The 20,066-nt window shown below is 38.1% G+C and overlaps 1 protein-coding gene across 5 annotated transcripts in view; it reads right to left on the reverse strand.

Moving 5' to 3' along the window:
- LOC136711273 (thrombospondin-type laminin G domain and EAR repeat-containing protein) overlaps positions 1 to 20,058 on the reverse strand; it is a 43,002-nt gene extending 22,944 nt beyond the window's left edge. Inside the window, exons 1-5 of one of the 5 annotated variants that reach the window (XM_066687406.1) lie at positions 19,942 to 20,058; positions 16,562 to 18,796; positions 15,619 to 15,802; positions 6,877 to 7,005; positions 4,428 to 5,147 (exon numbers count right to left, since the gene is read on the reverse strand). In XM_066687406.1, the coding sequence (XP_066543503.1) occupies positions 4,428 to 4,564 (137 nt within the window). In that variant the 5' untranslated portion in view covers positions 4,565 to 5,147; positions 6,877 to 7,005; positions 15,619 to 15,802; positions 16,562 to 18,796; positions 19,942 to 20,058. Of the gene's footprint in view, positions 1 to 4,427; positions 5,148 to 6,876; positions 7,006 to 15,618; positions 15,803 to 16,561; positions 19,387 to 19,941 lie in introns of those variants that run through there. The other 4 variants (XM_066687405.1, XM_066687409.1, XM_066687407.1 and 1 more) reach the window with 4 other exon arrangements.
- Positions 20,059 to 20,066: the final 8 nt, after the last annotated feature.

Consider the following 20,066-nt stretch of genomic DNA (forward strand, 5'->3'; position numbering starts at 1 on the left):
AGCTCCCTTATGATTGATGCTTGAACTAATCAGTGAAATTCTTAAACGAAGAAGGGTGGGGTATCCAATTACGTCTTAATTGAAACAGAGACAGCTAAACCTTCCAGTCTTCAGTGCATAGTTACTGCTGTTGCACTATACTGCACAAAATATATAGCAAGTTGTTGAAATTGCTTCAGGGGCTCTTGCAATCAATATTTAAATTCAAAGTGGTTTAATATAATACATATATTTAAAATGTGTCCCTTTCACACTAAATATCCTCAAATAAATACATAAAATAAACTTAGACTGCTCAACAAGTCCTCACTACCCATTCCAGCTCTTTTTCAACTCTGTTGAATGAACAAAACAAGAAGTTGGGAGCAATTATGGCATGGCACCCTGGGCTCCACTATTGATAGGTTTGTTACAGTCTGGGAAAACAGTAACTATTTATTACACCTGCAGGTTTGGATTACATTCCACCTCGAGAAAAGATGCAGCAGAAGAGTTTGTGAGAAATTGGAGTGGGAAGTATGGACACACCAGACCCCCTGTGCAGGAGCGGAGGTCTTTAGACCGTAAAGCCCCAAGGCAGGTTGATAAAGTCCATTGGCCCCCAGGGAGGGAGAGTGAAGTCTGGGAAATGGGCAGGGCTGTGGCCTGGGTTTATAAAGCGGGGGTGCAATTCATGTATACTGCCAAGAAAGGAGACATTATTCTACCTCGAGAAATTCCCCTAGGCCTCAAATCTGTGAGTGGCATCTCAGTGTGAATTAATTTTGCATTTAACATTACCAGAACTGGAGGGGAATTGTCAGTAACTTAAAATGAATCAAACTGGAAAAATGTTTTTTCATAAAACTGTTGACTTCACTAATCTGTTATTTTCCTGCAGAATTGGTCCCACGCGGCAGCCTTCCCCGTTCTTCCTGGTTCTGAGATTGTTTTTAACACCCCTCTGTATATTAAACTTTATTTTATTAAGATTAAAACAACAGCAGTTATAAATAAACTACTGACCTGCAACAAAAGCAAACATTGACATCCTATTCTGTATACCAACAGACAAATAGGTGTTAGGGATTTAAATATTATATATATTCATAAAGAAAATGTTTTGCACATAAGGCATTCCAAAGGGCATATGTTAAGATCTAGAGAGCATGTGCACCTGAAGAATCATATAAAGTCTAATTATCCCCTTAAGTTTCCTTGGCTGTGTTCACTGTAATATTATATATTGAGATTCATGAAAGGGGCTGAAGTTTCTCACGTTAGTTGTCATGAAAGATATACTGCAAAGGGTGTAAATAAATGTCTAGTCCGGTGGCATAATTTATGGTTTAATCTTTTCATTAAAAGCCTAAAGCGAAATATAAAGACATTTTGATGATTCACAATAAATACAAAACTATGACGAATAATACCATGCAATATTTTCATACTAATTCAAGAGCTGTTAGTTGTAGTTTACAGGTACTTAGTTAAACTTTATTGTGTGCAATACTAAACAATCATTGTATTTAAAAAAATAGTTACAACTATAATTTTATGATGCATCAACACCTTCATCTGACTCGTATGAATAAAAATGTATGCCAAAATATTTGACAGCTGAAAACATATTCCATTCTAATTCTATGTTAATCTGCACTTTCTGGTAAAGAACAAAAACCTAAACATATATTTGTAGTATTTATTTATTTGTTGTTGTTTTATTTTTTACAGATGTGTTGGTTACAGAGTCTAATCTCGCTTTAACATGATACAGAGGGGACTCGTTGCATACTCTTATACATCTATTCTGCTTTCTGTCTGCATGGGTCTTCACAGATGCCTTGAATAGACGAGGGGGAGAATTACGACCTGGCACCAAAGAAATGCAGACTTGTACGATGTCATTTTCTCACAGTTGAGGGCAATAAGTACAATAGGCTGATAACCTTCATTAACTCCATTTGGTTTTATATTGAGAATCTGAGAGACACTTCTAGCACAGGCTACATTAAAGATATGTGGTACTGTTTTTTTGCTTTCTGGGTTTGCAAGGACTGATGTTTTACATTCCTTTAAAGCCTTGTTATAAATAATTATTTCGCCCACTGGTCATATTTAATATATTTTATCCCATTTTATGTAGGAAGCACTGCATTCATATCACAGGATCTATACACAAATACAGCACCGGAGTCTTCAGTGGAGCGAAAAAGTATTTGCAATTTATGAAAGAGTTTATGAAGAGCACGAACACATTGTCCCTGAGGACTAGCATTTTAAACGCCCACTAAAGGACTGAACTGATTGCCTATTTGTAAACACTGATTGTCAGAAAACAAATGTATCACTCTGATCCTTAACCAAATAATTACATCCATTGAAATCTAACAAAGGAAGAAATTGGTGGTGGAAACGCCTGGTGAAGATAATCTCTACATTCTCCACTGTGCTGTAATTATTTATGTTTAACAAGTGTGCATCTTTTGGTTGGACTTGATTCATTTGGATTGCTCCGATTCCAAAACTTTGAAGCACTAGTCAGGAAGGTTAAGCCAGGACGCTAGCAGCACCACCGCAATGCCAAGATGCCTATGCATACATTTTGGATATCTTTTAAATCTATTTAACATTGTTGTGGTTGCACCTTTCCAAGGGGATGCAGTAATTTGTTAGCAGTGTTCAAATATCTGTATCCCCAGGTGGATACAGACACAGACAATTACCCAGACAGGGCCAGAGAAGCAATTAGATTGAGCTCTGATCCTCTCGTTTCTGTAGCTCACTCTCAGGCTCTCAGACAGCGGAGAGGGAGAGCAGGTGCCGATCTCTATGCTTAATGAGTCTGACCTACGCAGCGCAGATAAGCAGGAGACGTTCACAAGCTTGGCATGCTGATACAGCAAACTAGTAGACTGGGATAGCAGGATAGTAATTAGTCTGTATTTTACAACATTTTAGGTCATAATATGATGCATTACTCAAAATAAGTGAACTTTTGAGTGCATGTGTGATTAAAAATTACTGGTGTGTTTAGTAAATTATATATTAACAAAATGAGCACTTAACACTGCACAGGGCTTATCTGACAACACATTTAATTCTTAAAATGGCAGTTATCCAAATACCTCTATCTTCCAAATATGACCTAATAAAATTAACAGTTTTTAATAAGCATTACATTGTCTTGTGGGGTTAAGTTGTCTACTGTGAGTGTAAACTGCTTACAGAAAAGTGCAGGTTTTAACTTGCTGCTTAGAAACTTACAAGATTTCACTCAACGTTTTTATGTTCTTTGTTTGTAATCAGCTACTGTCTGCTTTTAATTAGCCAGCACCACTTCTAGCAACGTTCTGATGTTGGTTTTGGTTGGATCCTTCTTTAAAATGTATTTACTTGTGCATGTATTGTTCTTATTACGTGTAATTGCTTTTATGCATTTTTCATTACATGTTACTTCATACGTTTTGTTTTTTAGATAGTTTAATTTAGACAGTGCCAGATACTTCACAGAGAAAAGTTAAACACACACAGTCTTTTCACTGTCGGGACACCTGCTGTAAGGGTTTAAAGCACTGCCATGAGGTCTTAGTCTTGTGTTTTTTGGACTGTGCCCATCTATGTTGAATTCTGGGGAAACAGGCTTCAGATCTGACAGATGTTTTAGTTAGTGGTTTTACAAAAATAAAATAAACTCTTAGAAGATATTTTACATATTGAAAGATAGTCTCTGCTATGGTGTTAGGTAAACAATGAATAAAATCCTTCCCACTGTTTGATTGCTGTGAAATGATGCAAGTCATACTTGGTTGATGTGTCTGTGTGGTGTTAAAAAGTTCAGTTTCTGGAGCTACCAAAAGGGAGCATTTTTAAGAGGGAAACGTTAACCTTCAAATTAAATGTAAAAACATTTTGAATTGTTATTCAACCTTATTTAACCCCAAAATGTGTCAATTGGTTTAGCTGTTCCTGGTGTATATAATCATATACATATTTTTGAGTTAAATACTAAATAAAATGGAAAAAAACTAAAATTCTGAAGGTGTTTTTTTTTTTTTTTTTTTTTTTTTACAGCATTTCATATTGTGTAATCCACCACATTTAAGAGTATTACACCATTTACCCATATAGAAGCGATACAGGTATGCTGGAATGCGCACGTCTGCATCCGTCCTGTGCAGTGTGATATAATTTATACTAGCTGTTATCAAGGCACATGAATGTTTGAAGTATGGGGATTTGGAGAGTGAGCCGGGCCAACACATCTGGTGCACTGCCTGTGCGGGGCAGATTGAGGGTAAAACACTTAAACAAAGCATGAATGACTGGGAAGGCTAGAGAAAGCAGGTTAATTCCCCTTGGACTGTCGCAAAGGTGAACCCCGAATGCTGCCCACGCCAACTTAAAAAGAGGGAAAGCAAAGGCAAAGCAAAAAGTATTTTCTGTACCTGTGCAAGGCCTCCATCCTCCGGCCAGGCCGCCTCTGATCCCCGAGTACAGGAGCCAGCAGAGCAGCAGCAGTGTAGACATTAGCAAGATGCGTTATGGAGCTCCATTCACAGGAACTCTGACCAAAGTCCCACATGAGCTCAGGAAACCCGCAAGGAACCCAGCGCTGTCCCTCATGTTAGCCCTTATCTGATGGACATCTTGATTCCAGCCATGTTCCAGCTCGGGGTTCCTCAACAGGAGCAGGCACAGCCAGACTGGGATGATGGGTCCATCAGATTGAAGAGCATTTGACTGGTGGCGAGAGGCTTCAGTGCCAAGGCCTGCTGGGTTTGCAAGTTCGGTGCCTGTTTCCCACTGCTTTTAGTGTCTTGTGAATTTGAATAACTAATCCGCCTGTAAATGTTCACTTTCCTCAACAACAACTAGAGCTTTACTCCCCATTAGGTCTGCTCCACTAAGATGTATAGGTCTTTTCAGGTGTTTAGTATACAGCTAAAGGTACAGGTACATGTTCCCCAGCACAGTTCAGTGTTCGGTCTAATCTCTGACTGCCAGTGGCACCAGCTGGCTCAGGGTTTCTGATCTTGCCCCGGTGCTGCTACCTCTTCCACTGTGAGCGTGCAACTTCACGTCAAGAGTTATTTGAAGGGAGAGGTGGAGGGCAGCTCAGGCAGACATTTAAATGAGAATAAGTCAGCTGTCAAGAGGAGGGGTTGCTGCAGGGGGAAAAAAATAGAAAGAGAGAGAGGGAGGGAGGGAGAGGTGAGTTTTACCGATCGGTTTTCATCTTTTTTTTTTTTTTTCCCTGCCCTCTTTCAGATGTGTAAGCTGAAGAGGAATTCCCCTGCTTATAAAGGAGGCTGTCCTTACAGTGAACTCTCAATGTGATTTGAAGAGCCCAGCCTTGCACACGTAACACCTTCAGCACTCCATCACGTTAAATGTTTGTTTAAAAGCCTGTCACCCTTCCAAGTAGGAACCTGTGAAGAGGCAACTCGGAATATCGAAGTATGCATTTGTAGGGAGCACATTTGGTTAGGGACGCATTTTTCCAGCAGCACATTCCTGAATTTTACCTGCCACTGTTAAACTGTATAATTACCACCACGAAGGAAAGAAAGTAACACCTCTGACTTAATCTCCCCGTTAATCCGTCACCTGTCGGAAGCTGCAGGGCTCTTTAATTAATGTTATGATTGGCTTAAATGATCTGGGGATGTGGCATAACCAATTCTTTCTTGCACCTGTAAATAAATATCATATCCTCACCCAGATGAGTTCGGGAGGCTTGGGAGAGCTTTACTTTAGCAGGGAATAATACACAAGTTTTCCTTTTTTTTTTTTTTTTAATTATTATTTTTTTTTTTAGGAGATGTTGATGTTAAAATGTGCAAGTATGTTTATTCACAGGAAAATTAGCCAAGAAGACATGGATATTTAAAAATCCCACAGAGCCTGCATTCAAGCCTACTCAATATCCAGATTCACAGATATTTGCATAAATGTTGCTGCTCAGTTGCATTATTTTGTAGTGTAAAAGCAGTTACAGCATATCAATGAAATGAACTGAAAGGCTAGCGTTAAAAGGTAATCCAAGCACGCAGGTATTGGAGAAAGATCACACTTAAACCAAATGCCAAAACTCAGACACTGCATAAAAAACATTAACTGTAAGGTTGTAATATTCAAGTAGTGGCTAAAAGGAAAATTAATTTAGTAGCTAGCAGAAGATTTTTAATGATTATACATTTAAAAAAAAAATGCGCTAAGACTGAACATTAACAAAATACGAAGTTTTCCAAATATGCTTTTTTCTGTATGTATTAAACATTCATTGGTGTTTCAGTGTAAGCTACAGCCACTTTTGACTACTCACACACAGCGGGGAAAAAACTTGCTGCCATTCTATCTTTTAGGCATTTTCAGTTTGGCAAATATCAGAGAGGGGTAGTGTAAGAAGAAAGGAATGCAGAGAATCCAGAGAGAAAAGACTGACTAGCTATTTATTATTATTATTATTATTATTATTACAGTAAAATGTTTCCATGTTAATAAAGTAGTAGTAAATATCTGAATTTCTCTTAAATATGTTCACTGCTTGCTCTTCAGTTTGAAGACTCTGCTAAAATTAGTTACTGTGCAGATAATTCATGCAGGGCAGTACTGAACAGACACTTCTGAAGCAAAAGAGTAAGTACAGGGTATGAATGTCAGCACTGTCCTGGTCAGACAGCTGAGTCTAAACAGGGTCTATCCCATCATCATTTTTTGCCCTTCCTATTTCTTTACTGATGAAAAGATATTTTCTGTTTTTAACAACAATAGAGGATCAAATAAAATGTAGACATAAACAGCTCCTTTAATGTTATTTATCCACATGGGTAATTGATGTCTTATGTTGTGGCAAATTCAATCCCAAACACATCTCGTTTGATATATATTTACCTCTGGTTCCAGCAATGTAAGTTTATCAGATTACTATTTGAAGTCCATTTTTCACACTGACAGTTTGGCCTGTCCTCCAGGGACGGTACACAGTGATCTTTCTTCACCGGGTTTCCACCCTGCTGTTCTCTGTTTGAGAGGGACAAGTTCAGAGGTTGAGAAACAGGTGATCAGTAAGCACCTGCAAAAGTGAGGTCGGTCACACTGCCAAACCAGAGTGCTCAAGCTGTAGCCTAGGGCTCGAACCGCAAAGAGAGGTCAAAATGAATTGGCCCCAGAGCCCCTGACCTCTCGTAATCTGCAGGAAAGGCTGTTACAGATCGAGGTGAAATGCAATAGTAGAAGAAGCAGTTTTAGTTGCATTTTTACCATTGAATACAAACACATTTCCTCAGTCACTACTCAATCTACGTACTGCTGTCCAACTGTGGTAGTATAATCCAAATGCAAACATGTTGCACTCAGACTGTTAAATTGTGGTATTATAATACCTACAGTAAAATATTCTAGTCTTTAATTAAAAAAAAACATTTTAAAAGTATGTATTAAAGAAGCCTATTCCCCATATCAAATGCTGTTTACAAGATTAATTTCAAACAAGCCGCTGAAAGCGTTTGATACGAGACACTTAACACGGCGCAGAGGTGTGTCATTAATTAGAAGAAAACTTGTTGGGTAATGGATGTCTTAGTTTCTTTGTCATCACTTTAATTATTTCCTTTCATAACTTTTCATCCTGCATAGTTTGTTGCTTTTCATGTCACATTTTTAACCTTCAGCATTGATGTACAATTAAATGCCTTGTGCATATTTTAAAAATAAATACATGTTTTTTGTTGTTGTTTTGGTTGTGTGTCGTTACAACTAAGCTTCTTTAGTATGGAAAGTTTAGAATAGAACCGCTTCTCACATGTGGAAAACCAGAGAGGAACACAAGTGATTTGAGTCAAGTAAGGATGGTAACTGGCCTAACAGATGGATAATATTGGTTGTTGACCTTAATTAACATTATACCAAGTTATTAACGGAGCTCAGTTTCCAATATAAGTACTTATAACAGTGACACCCAAAAGCCTACATTGCATCATCTTCATGCTATGATTATGGTACAATATGGTACATTAACAATGCCTTGGTTAAACCTTGTTAGTATAAATATAAGTCACCTTAAGTAGGGGCTGAGTTCTAATTACCTTTCTACTCAAAGGAGGAAAAGTAACATTTTGAGAAACTCATGAGTTTAAAAGGAAACTACAATTAACAGCATCACGCACGCCCGAACTCTCTAACTCCGTTCTGAAAGCCCTAAACTTCAAAGGTCTCGTCGTAGGTAGCTGGATTGTGGCTGATGACAAAAAGGGTTATAATTATACAGAGAAACCCAGGGCTCAGGGTGTGATCAAGGGATTCATCATCACACAGAGTCCCCTGTCTATTTATCTCCTGCCTGCTGTGAACAAGGCCTCAATTTACGGACACTGAACTCCATTAGGAACAAAGAAGGCTTTGATGTCAATTATGCATTAAATAAAACGTATTTTATTCCCCCACCAATTCTATGCCTTTTTGGATATTCGTTACTATATGATATTTCTTTCCCCATTATATTATTACTCTACTATTTTTCTTTGCCCGACAATGGAGTTGGCCTACCAGCACTGAAATCATGAATGAATGGAGATTACAAGGCGTGGTCACTTCCAAAGCAACCACAACCTCAGCGAGCTTGTAAGAAACTTCTCTAATGTTTTAGCCATTACCGGATACTGTGCATTCAATTTTGGTTTGATTTATTGATGTATCTATTTGTTTGGTTTATTTTATCGTTCACTGTAATACATTATGCAAAATCAAAAACCACAGACTAGTGCATCGTCCAACCTGTTACACTTTTGAGGGACAATAAAACATTAACATGCACATAAACGTCAAAACGTCTAATTCACTTTGAATTTGCATGTATTGTGTGTGGCATCCTAAGGGTTAAAAGAACTGTAGGGTACATCATCAATTTAAAGTAATTTCTGAAGCAAAGCCAACATCTATTAAAAAAAAAAATCCCGGCTTTTAATAATATTTGCGAAACTGAATGGGATACAAGTCAATGCGATACAATGTTGTATATTTCCATTATTTATAGCTCTTTTATAATAGAAAATATGAGTACAGAAATCAGCACTAGCTGCGAAGAAACAATCCAAGAATTTACTTTTGCAGTTATTGAATCTAGCATGCTAAAAAGCAGATTAGCTAGGAAGCAGGCAACTAGTAGGTGTCTGGTGATGAACTCCAACCTATAAGCCTCCCTTTAAGAAAGTTGGGCCCTGCCTCCGCCGAGCCGACATTCATCTCACTGGCGTCATGGTTACGTTTTATGAAATCGTCTCTCTTGACACGTCCGTGGGTCAGAAATGTGAGCCGTCACCTTATTCCTAGTGTGGATTAGCAAGGCTTTAACTTGTTTTAAACCTCATTTGACATGGTGCTATTTGTGTAGTGTACGGGAGACAAGGGATATCCTGTTTTTGAAAGAACTGTAATTCACTTTCATTGATCCCCTGTGGAAACACCCTGGAGTTAACTGGCCTGTCACGTTGGCCTTCATTCTGTAACAGGCTAAGTGACAACTGCACACAAGCCCTACTGGTGTCAAACATAGCCCACTAATTGTTTAAAAATCATCTCAATTATCAGAAAGCCTGAAGACTGGGTAGGTTATTTTGTCTTGCATGGAGAAGACTGATTTCTCCCTTATATTTTCTATTTAAAACAATGTTATTTTAGGATTTCAAACAAATAGCATGGGGGGGAAGACAACACACAAAACAACCTAGACAGATAAGACGTGGTTAAAATGATTACAGACTTATAAAGTCTAACAATGGTTTGTAAATAATGATGTAAAAAATATTAATAGCATATTACTGATTTTACATGTGTCAAAAATTTGAACATAAATATAAAGTTTACATGCATACATTTTGAGAGGATTTGCTCGAATGTGTGTGTAACCTGACTGATTTCAATTAGCTCTCCAGCATGGTTTCGTTTTATGGAGTCTAAGATTAATACACCGTTCTCTGCCAAGACTCATTTTGAAAATATATCTTGCCAATGTTTAAAGTAAAGAGCATTCATGTAAGAACATGCAATTACAATAAAATGCCGTTATTTTAAGTGTGAATTACAATGAGAAATAAAATGTTAAATAAATTATATAAGTGGTACAAAGGACTTATACTGTAATTATAGTGTAGCACCTATGTGTAACAACATTTTTGTTGCTGAACCAATGACTGGAATAAACTACATTTGCTAAAAGTTAGTTTAAAGATTATTATTAATTTTAATTAGAAACTTTGTGGTAATAATGGCTGGAGATGGTCTTTTGCAATCAAAGTCATGGGGCCCTTATACAACAAAGCCTCAGGTTTCTTTTTGTTTCTTTTTTTGCATAGACGCAAATTTGATCAATTTCATACCACTCGCACTTACAGGTATTATCCTCCTACGTTTGCATGTAAAAATGCTGTGGAGTCATATTAGTAAACGACAATTAGCGCCAAGAATATTGTTTATCCTGAAGTAGGATCACACACATTTTTTTCGCTGGCGAGAGATCTTAAATCTGAGATTTAAATCTGAAAAGTCAGGGATTTGTTTTTACAACATACTGATCATCTCTTCAAAAGGTTTGACCTGTACATCCCATTTTCATCTTCTGTAATGCACTCTCTGAACTTTCTGCTCCTTGTTCCAAAGAATAGACCTATTTTTCAGAGTGATAGGTCTTTCAAAATGTGTACTTAATACCTTGAGATGGTCCTTCCTTCAAAAAGGGAAAAAACTCAGTGTCTATTCTCTAACATGAAAACTAAAAAAACTAAAATAATATATACTGAAGTAAATATTTGTTCTTAAACAACAAAGACACAAGTCTGCCTGTTGGCTTGCAGCCTCCATGAAAGAGTTACACCCTCATTCCCAGTGACCCGGCCTGCTTTGTTTAACCTTGAACCCCAAGCACTCTTCTGCAAAGTTGTTTTGTCTCCAGATTAAGTGTCCTTTCACAACAAGGCTATGATTCGTTTTATGTCAAGCTCAGGTTTACTTAAACTTAGAAAGGAACTGTGAAGGTGGTGGTGGTGAAGTGTGTATATGGAAAAAACAGTGCATATAACGTCCTTACAACATATGTGGGTCGCATTGTTCTGCAATTCAAAGGTGTCTAAGTACCACCCAAACAGGCTTACTGTCAAGCTAGACACCACAAGTCATGTTTACAGCTAGAGGGACGTGGGCAACTGTTAAAGTGGCAAGCTCGGCATTGTATCCAGTCTGGGCAGAGGTACTGGTGTGCTAAGGTAGTCACCCCTTTCTTGTTAAGAGGATAATCACAGCAGCTGTAATGCATAATGCACCCACTTGATTTATTATAGATGATTTTGTTACAAAAAACGACATTCCCATGTGGTTATTTTCTATTCTGAATATATAAAGTCTGAATTGACAGTGATTTAACTTGTTTTCTTGCTGTATATTGAAGTCTATTTGAGAGTGTGCCTCTGGCTTGGACAAACTCCCAGAATGCTTTAGGAAAACAGAACACCAAATATCTGATATTTAGTCAACAATAGGCCGGATACATAACTTAACAGACTCGGAAATGACCACTAACATTGACGTCTTTGAAAGCTCAATGAAATGTAAGTAAAATGGGACAATCTTTACAACATTTTCAAACATTCTTCCCTATACATAGGTATATTGCAGAAATGCATTTTAATACATGTAAACCTCACAATCCACTGCAATACTAATCCAGAAAGATCAAGTTTATGTAATAAATAATTAAATAAATAAATAAAATAAGGTATGAGCAGAAAAACTGAATTTTTCAGGAATGCTCAAATATTATTCAAGATATTGGTGTGTCAATATGGTTTCAGTCAAATTGAAAAAAAAACAGCCTAAATACAGATGCAACAATGCTTGCCAATAGTTCCTGAACCTGGTCTAACAACATAAACCCTGAAGCGATGCCTGTTGCGAGAAAGAACAGTTCAACCGTCCTATAGCAGCTGAGTCACGTAACAAATCAAGGTTAATGTTGACCTTTAATGCTTTCAAAATTAGTAAAGAATTCTGCTTTATAGTTTTATGGTACATGGAATGCAATTTCCTATGTAATTGTGTGCTATGTACCCAAAGCTAGTGGAGTAATACATGTATCCTTTGGAAATTAATGGTGTTGAAATGCACTGCATTAACAGGCTGCAAAAGCCTATCGCTGTAGGTGCATTCTACTTTGATTTTTGTTTATGTTTCATTATCAGTGCGAGGAAGAATTCAGGCATGCTGGTACACGAAATTAGATGTGCATTACTCACATTGAAAGCAAAATTACTGTATATACAGTCAGGGTTGTGGTTACTTTACCCCCATTTTCCTTGAAAACCCCATCTGCGCCTTTGTCACATCAGTAAACATCCAATTGTACCGAGATCTGAGTGCTATTAATTTGGTACTATACTTATAGAAGAAAGCCAGAAGTAAGGCTCCTTACCAACTCATATTGCCTAAACTACACATCAGGTCTGGGAAGAGGGGAACATGGAGACCATCACAGTCACTGAGACCTGAACCAGTCAACCTAGGCCTCCACTAATAACATCCCTGATAGATCTTTCTGCTACAGAAAGCTGTTCAATGATAATCCTGTACATATTTATTTTTTTATTATCTAATACTGATACTGCAATCAGTCCATGTGGGAGGAAGTTCAACTTTAAGTTGCTACACTGTTGAAGCCCAGATGCCACTTGAAATCTGGTTGTTCTTTTTTTCCCCCCATGATAACAATCTCTACCACAGAGCTTTAATCTCAAAAGATAGGGGATAAGAGATATGCCAGGCAAAGGCAACACAATTTCCATGTGGCAAGCTTTCAAACTGCTGCGGTTCTGGTGTGAAGATCATCTGCCACGATATCAGTGTTTACAGACACTTGTAAAGCAGTGGAGAGTCAGAGGAGGGTCAGATACGATAACAGCGCCCAAGTCAGAACAGGGAAGGAATATTTATCTCGTTTCAGCGCCTCCCAAAGAAAACATCCTTTTACCTAATTAATTAATTTTAATGACCTCAATCAACCTCATCAAACCAACCCAGTTTGTTTTATATAAATCCATGCCGTAACCATCTATCTTTCCACTGAATGCAATATTGTTTTTCTGACCTACAGTTCATGCTTACACATTAATAATATCTTCCCCATGATATTATAGTGCCGATAAACCAATTTTATCAGACATTGCATGCGCACAAAAAAAGACTCCACATTACGGTCTGAACTGAATCATACATCAATTCTAAATAGGTTCTAATAATCGAGTTGTATTAGGTCATTGGCTATAATGAGTAACTAAGCAGAGGTCAATGTATTTCGAAGAATGAAACGAGGATGGGACATTTCAGTCACAGGCATTTTCACTGCTTCATTGTAGGCGGAGATAAACGAAACAACCAATGATCCCTGGGGCAGTCATTTGAGTCCCTACTTAAGAGATTATCAGTTTGTATTCAAAGTCTATGAACTTATTACACTTCGATGTAGGTGGTTTCTTCAAGATATTTGTTATTTCTTACCAAATATTTGATCATTGGTATGGAAAATTGGCGTATTAAATACGTTACATTAATTGTCTTGAGGCTTTAAAAATATTTGTTCCAATTGTGCCCTGAATTTGTTTAGATGTATTTTTCAATAAGGTTGAAATTCTATGTTTATTTAATTTGTTGTGTTTAGTTTTTGGGCCAGAAACCAGTTGCCAAGAAAAACTGTCAGGGACTAATTGCTGGCAGCAAGTTAACACTGGGATCATACTGTTGGCAATAAGATGTGCCAGTTGTTACCTTTGCATAAACTGTTTAATAAGTCAGATGGTAGACACCAATTTTTCCTTTGCCAAGTGGTTTAAACATTTGAAATGACCTCAAGCTGTTTTTGTGTATGAGTGTATGAGAAGGTGCAGACTGGAATGCTCTATGGTTGTGCTGAAAGGTGTGCTCAGGTTTAGTGTCTGCCTCTGTCTGTGGCTTCATTGTCAGAGTCCATTCCTGTTGGTCAGAGAGCTAATGTTTCACTAATGAATAAACTGCATTACCCTTGAAATGGCCTTTGCCATTAGCGTTTCGACTAATAGACCTTTAAGAGCCTTTCAAATACACATAACAAACAAAATGGTTAAACACTAGATCAGAGACGATCCCTTGTTCTTTGGATTGATTGGCGAACCTTACTTTATTTGATTTGTTCTGGTGTGTATTGTTGTATGTGTGTATGAGTTTGCAACTGGCATGAATGCAAGCTATATACATTGTCCAATATTTAATTACTCCCTCCATTTTCTTTGCAAATTCAACACACTGGCTCCTGAACTCTTTCTTTTCATGATACTTTATATCGCAAACTGTCTGTACTTTTTTCATGCAGAAGTACATGAAAGTGTTCCGACAGCAGCTAATGTTTCAATTTGTGTTATCGCAAAATAAAGAGTACAAAACATGTTGTTGTTATGGAAAAACACAAAATTACAAAATATCTATATAAAAACAAGTTTTGCAATCTGTTTCAAGGACATGGTGTCTTTGAAAAATAAGGAAGTAAGGACAGAATTCTGCAGGGAGACTTTTGCGCCTCTGAATGATTGGGGTCTGAAAGCTTAGATTACATGGAAAGGCGTTTTCCCAAAATGTCCTTTGGCTATTTAGTTTTAAGATCAGTTTAGTTAATGTGTGCCTATGTGGTGAAGATTGCTCCAAGAGAATCCATTAAAACACATTTGCTTGTCAGTAAAGCTATAGTTAACTAAATGTGTATACTTAGCTGTAGGGGAAAGAGTGGACAAAACTGGATATTTTGACATTTCAGTTAGTTTGGCAATTTGAAATCTTCAAACTTCAATTCACAGCTTTTTTTGTATATTTCTTGGAACATGTTTGGATGGTTTTAAAATGATTCTGCAGTTTGGCATAATACATTTTGGAAATAGTTTTGGCCACAAAGAATCTCCAGAAAATAAAAGACGTCTCATTGGAAAAACAAAAGGCTTGTCCAACACAAGATTAATGGGTAATTGGGTATTATTAATTATCTTAGTTGGGTTTGCTGGCATGCAGAATCCTATAGACAGTAATTAAGATCCAGCAGGCAACAGTAACAGCACTGATTTAGCGAGTAATTTAGGCTTGGCAGCTGCATTTTCTTATAACACTTAGCAAGTATGTCTCTCAAATGTTATTTTTGGAATCTAGTCCTATAAAGTATTAAAAGGGATTAAAAGTATCAAAATCAATTAAAATGGGCAATCATATTTACCAATTCCAATACATCTAGAAGCTCACAATTACAGGAATAATTGTTTAAGTGTGTGTGTGGGAGGGTAAAAACAAGTATCTTCACAAATCCTTTTAAAATATACGTAATAAGTGTTTAGGCCCTGAGGTTTATCCTACTTATCCAAAATAAAACTTCAGACCACAGTAGTTTCAAATAATGGAATTAATACATCAGAAAATTAAGGAGAAAAAAATGGATGGAATGGATGAAATGGGTCTGGATTCATTGTCTGACTGAAAGCCATTTAACCTCTTCCCCTGGTTTGTCATTCTTCTGAGTGGCATTGGCTGGACGTAAAGAACAGAGCTACGCAATTGGCCCCACAGGGACCGCACACCGACCTGCACCTGGTGAAGCTAGGTGTCCTTGGCCCCCGGCTGAAGGGAACAGGGTGGCCTGGGGGTCTGAGGGGGCCAACACCCATGCGCTAACGAGCCGCTCTCACCCTGCCACATTCCAGCGATTCTCTCCCGCCGGCTCCTCGCTGCAGCCCTGCGCTTTAATGCCCTGCCAATTCCAAATTACCTGCAGTGAAGAGAAGCAGGAAGGGACAAGTTCACCAGAGAGCGGGGGCCTGTGAGATCATGCCATTTCAGGGTGACTTACTGCCTTTCTAAACATGGCTTTGGGCTGCATAAAAATAATAAAAAAGGCATTCAGTTGAGCTTCTCCAGAATGGTTGTGGGTATGGGCCAGTAACAACTATAAGACTGTGGCTGCATCAAGCATTCCATCATTCCCAATTATATATAAATACTGTCGGCTGCTCCTTTTTGTAAACAAGTAAAGGTTTTATCACTTGATGTTGTGTTCGAACACCCCATCTTCCACAGTCATGTGATGAGGTGCTCCAGAAACTTCCACAACCAGACAGCTTGATTAATATCTCAGCCAACACGTATTATTGGTAGATATGACAAATTCACTATGTAAATTAATTCACACAAAGCTGCCCGAATGGCATAGTATTCTGGAAGGTAGGGGCTACAGAACTCTGTGTGAAAGTGATTGTTATTAAGCAATGAAGAACGCGCTGTTTTCTCCTCTCCCGATACAATGACACATTGCACCAGCCCAGAAAATGACACAGCACTTCATTGTTATCTATCAATGTAACTAATCTAATCTATATTATACATGTATCTATCCGAAACAATTATACTGATTAGCCGATGTAAGTCTTCTGCTTACAATGACACTGACCGAGGTGATTAGCATGAACAATAGTTTCAAGAGTTTGTTTCTGATGAATCAGCACTGTGTGACATCATAAAGCTGACTCACATTGCAAGAGGGATCAGGACCTTTTCACATTATCCTGTTTTCAGGCTTCACTTATCAATCCTTAAGGCAAAAGAAAGATGATTCTGAGATTTTGCTTGATTGCATACTTGGTATATCCTGACTGACACACACAGAGGAAAATGAAAGCGTTAATCTGCTCCCATCATTTTTAACTGCTCTCAGTAAACTCAATCCAGATAACAGAATGTTTTCTCTCAGATATATCGGTCTAGCAAGATGTTTAGATCAAGGTACAGTTATAGACATAGGAATGATTGCAAGAGATTAAAAAAATCTGTATAGATGTTTTTGATCTATGTATATGAGATTGTGAAGCATGGCAGTAGTTCAGTATTGTGGCGTGCAATAATGGAAGGTTTCCCAAGGTCTCCTGTTGCTTCATCACACCAGTAGCTGAACCATTATGCTTTGAATGTATTTCCACCACTTTACTGTGGAAATCAAACAAAACCCTTCCCTGGATCCTCTTTGCATTCAGCAGAAAACACAGTAATCATTTCCCATTTTGTGTTTGTTTTTGTGCTCTGTTCCTTGGGGCTACGGTCGCAATAACTCCAGATGCCCAGTTTAATGACACCTAAATAGTGGCCTAATTTATGGGTGGCATACTCTACACCCTGTAATCACCCCCGAGCTGCTGCCAGCCCCAGTGATTACCACAGGTCAAGCCCCTTCGTTACCTGTGCTCGGGTTAGAACGGTGTGCCTTATAATTAGGACAAGTGTTTGCCTTCTTTCAGCTCAATCACAGATAGCGTGGGCGATTTGGAAAAGGCAGTCCTTACTTACTCCACCAAGGCCCAATCCATCTCCTTAAATAGCAGTTTACCGGCTCAAAGTGTCAAGGGGAGGAGGACTATGGGCTTCAGCTGTCCAGATAGTATGTACCAGTGCTGGGTGAGCAGTCATTATTTAATACTGTGCAAGAAGAAAAACAAACTGGTAAGAGGTTAGCTATGGGCACCATCTAGATTTGGGCTTCTGTTTTGAGGCCCCACTGCAGTTCTGTGGCCAGTGCCTTCTGCTTTGCATTATGAATTGACCCAATACTTCCCCTGTTATCAAGCTTAAGCGGGCTGGTGCTCTAGATCACTTCAGGTACATTCAGTACAGAAATACAAATTCATTCTTTTCAGACTATTTCAATTATAGTAAAGTCACAAGGATAGTTAACTGAGAATTGGCAAGCTTTGAGACTTAAAAAAAATAAAGAAAAGGCTTTCCTGTATATACAGCTCTGGAAAAAATTAAGAGACCACTTAATTGATTTCTGAACTTGGAGTGGTCTCAATTTTTTCCAGAGCTGTATATACACTTAGACCATCTCTTTGGACCGTTAATCGGCCATGTCTTAGCAGCTTCTCCAAGCCTGGACCACAGAACCATTACAGTGTACAATTGTCAGGATTATTTTAGAGTCCACAACTATGCTTTAATGATGGTGCAGTCACAGCAATATGGGTGTTTTAAGTATCTGTAGATATTCCTCTGTCAGTTCCGCCTCTCCTTTGGATACATATGGCCACCGAGGTTTGTGAAATCAAAGAGAAGAGAAGAAAAAAAGAAAGAAAAATGCACATCCGCGGCATAAACCACACTTGATGCTTTGAACCGCTCAATCAAATGAACTTTAGTGTTGCTGAGGATTAGCAGAGCCTCAGTCTTAGAGAAACCAGATCCTAACATTAGGAAAGAAGGCACTACAACACCTGGGTTTCTTCAGTAAAGGTGCGGGGAGATATCGGGCACATGAAACACGGTGGGCCTATTTTATCTCTCCTTTCCCCTGCTCTGTCTCTCCCACCCTTTGCATTGCTTATTAAAAGGTAACTATATAATTGTGTTCATAATCAGTGGATTGAGTTCTCTTCTGAGTGAAGGTGCTTAAAAGCAAATTCCTTTTGCCCTTAGCTTTCTTCCTTTAGTTGTTATCTTTACCAGTCACAAGCCTACAGACAGAAAAAGAAAAATCACCAGTACATTACACTAAGTAGGCAAATTGTTACTTCCGTGAGCAATGTCTAAATCATGCAAAATGCTCAACAAAAGCACCACCTATATTCAACACATTGTCCACGATCAACAAAGTCTTACCCAAGCCCAGCGATGAGACAGGTTTCCATTCCAAGCAACTGCAGTCGACAACATTTCTCAAAGCCAGTCCCTATGGGTCACAATGCAGCAGGTTGTAGACGTCTAATGAAATCGTTTCCAGCTGTGGACCCGGAGAAGTGTTTACATTTGCTCTGTTAAATTTTCCACAGGTCAATTCAGGAAAGGCTCAAAACTCAATCAAAACTAGAAAGCCAAGTGGATATCCAGAAGCAGAGTTACATTCCTAATGCGTTCACCTTTTGGTGTGACAGGTAGATTTAAAGCCTGCACAATGATTTCAGCCCCTTTCATGTCTTTATTACTGTGTCCACCCCTACAATGTGCTTCTTACATACAAAGGCAGAGTTTGAATAGATATTAACGCGGTGGAAATGAATTCATAATTGCCGAACAAAGCTAGAGTGAATTTGCAGAATGTTGTTGTCACATTGTTGACTTGCAATCTCTATAGTAACTGTGCTTTCACACACCTATCTATTCATTCAGAAGTTTACCCACTGGTGCTATTTAAGACTAGCTATTTTAATTAACAGAGAAAGCAATTCCTTCCCCTTAACTCGGGCAGAATTTAGTTTCCAATAGTAACCCTTTGAGAGTCAGGTATTGCTCTTTCAGTAGCCCATTATCAATCTGTGAATACTTAATTAAAATCAGATTTAGGTATTTTAACAAGCTTTCAATTCACTGCATTTTTAAGAGTATTAGATAATTAATATCAATAAAAACATGGAATTAAACAAAGGACTGAAGTACTAACGAGAAAAAAGGACCCAACGCTAAAAAATAAAAAGTCTCTGGAAAGGTTAAATCAAAGCTAGTTATTTTTGAAGAATTTAAGAAAAAAAACAAAAAAAAACTGTAAAATGGACATTAAGTTTTGATTAGTTACATTTGTGGATCTATTCTTTGATCTGGGAAACCCCGAACTGCATCCCTCAGATACATTAAATCAAAGTTAAATAGTGCACTAAGGTTTTCATCCCCAGCACACTTCCGAATATTTACTCAAGCAACAAATGCTATAGTACATGCAAAATACACCGAAGAGGATAATAGACATTTTCTTTTTATACAGAAACAATAGTGCCATATCATACACGGCTGTCAACTACAAAAGAAAACTGTGCAAGTACCCAAACAGGAGGACTGAAAGAAATCTCATAGGCCCTCTTTGATGAGGTTTTGAATAGTTGATACAAAAGTGAAATATACTTAACTGCTTCCTCAATAAATAAAGAACAGTACCTTGGCACAGAAACTGTCAAAAATATCCCAGAGCTAAAGACACAGACTGCGTTTTCGTTTCAGGTTCTCTGGAGTTCCCTGCTTCCAGGGGAGAAAGGGCTGAAGTTCTGACGGAAGGTTTACCT

This window comes from Amia ocellicauda, chromosome 16 (genome assembly GCF_036373705.1).
Source record: "Amia ocellicauda isolate fAmiCal2 chromosome 16, fAmiCal2.hap1, whole genome shotgun sequence".
Taxonomy (NCBI): Eukaryota; Metazoa; Chordata; class Actinopteri; order Amiiformes; family Amiidae; genus Amia; species Amia ocellicauda.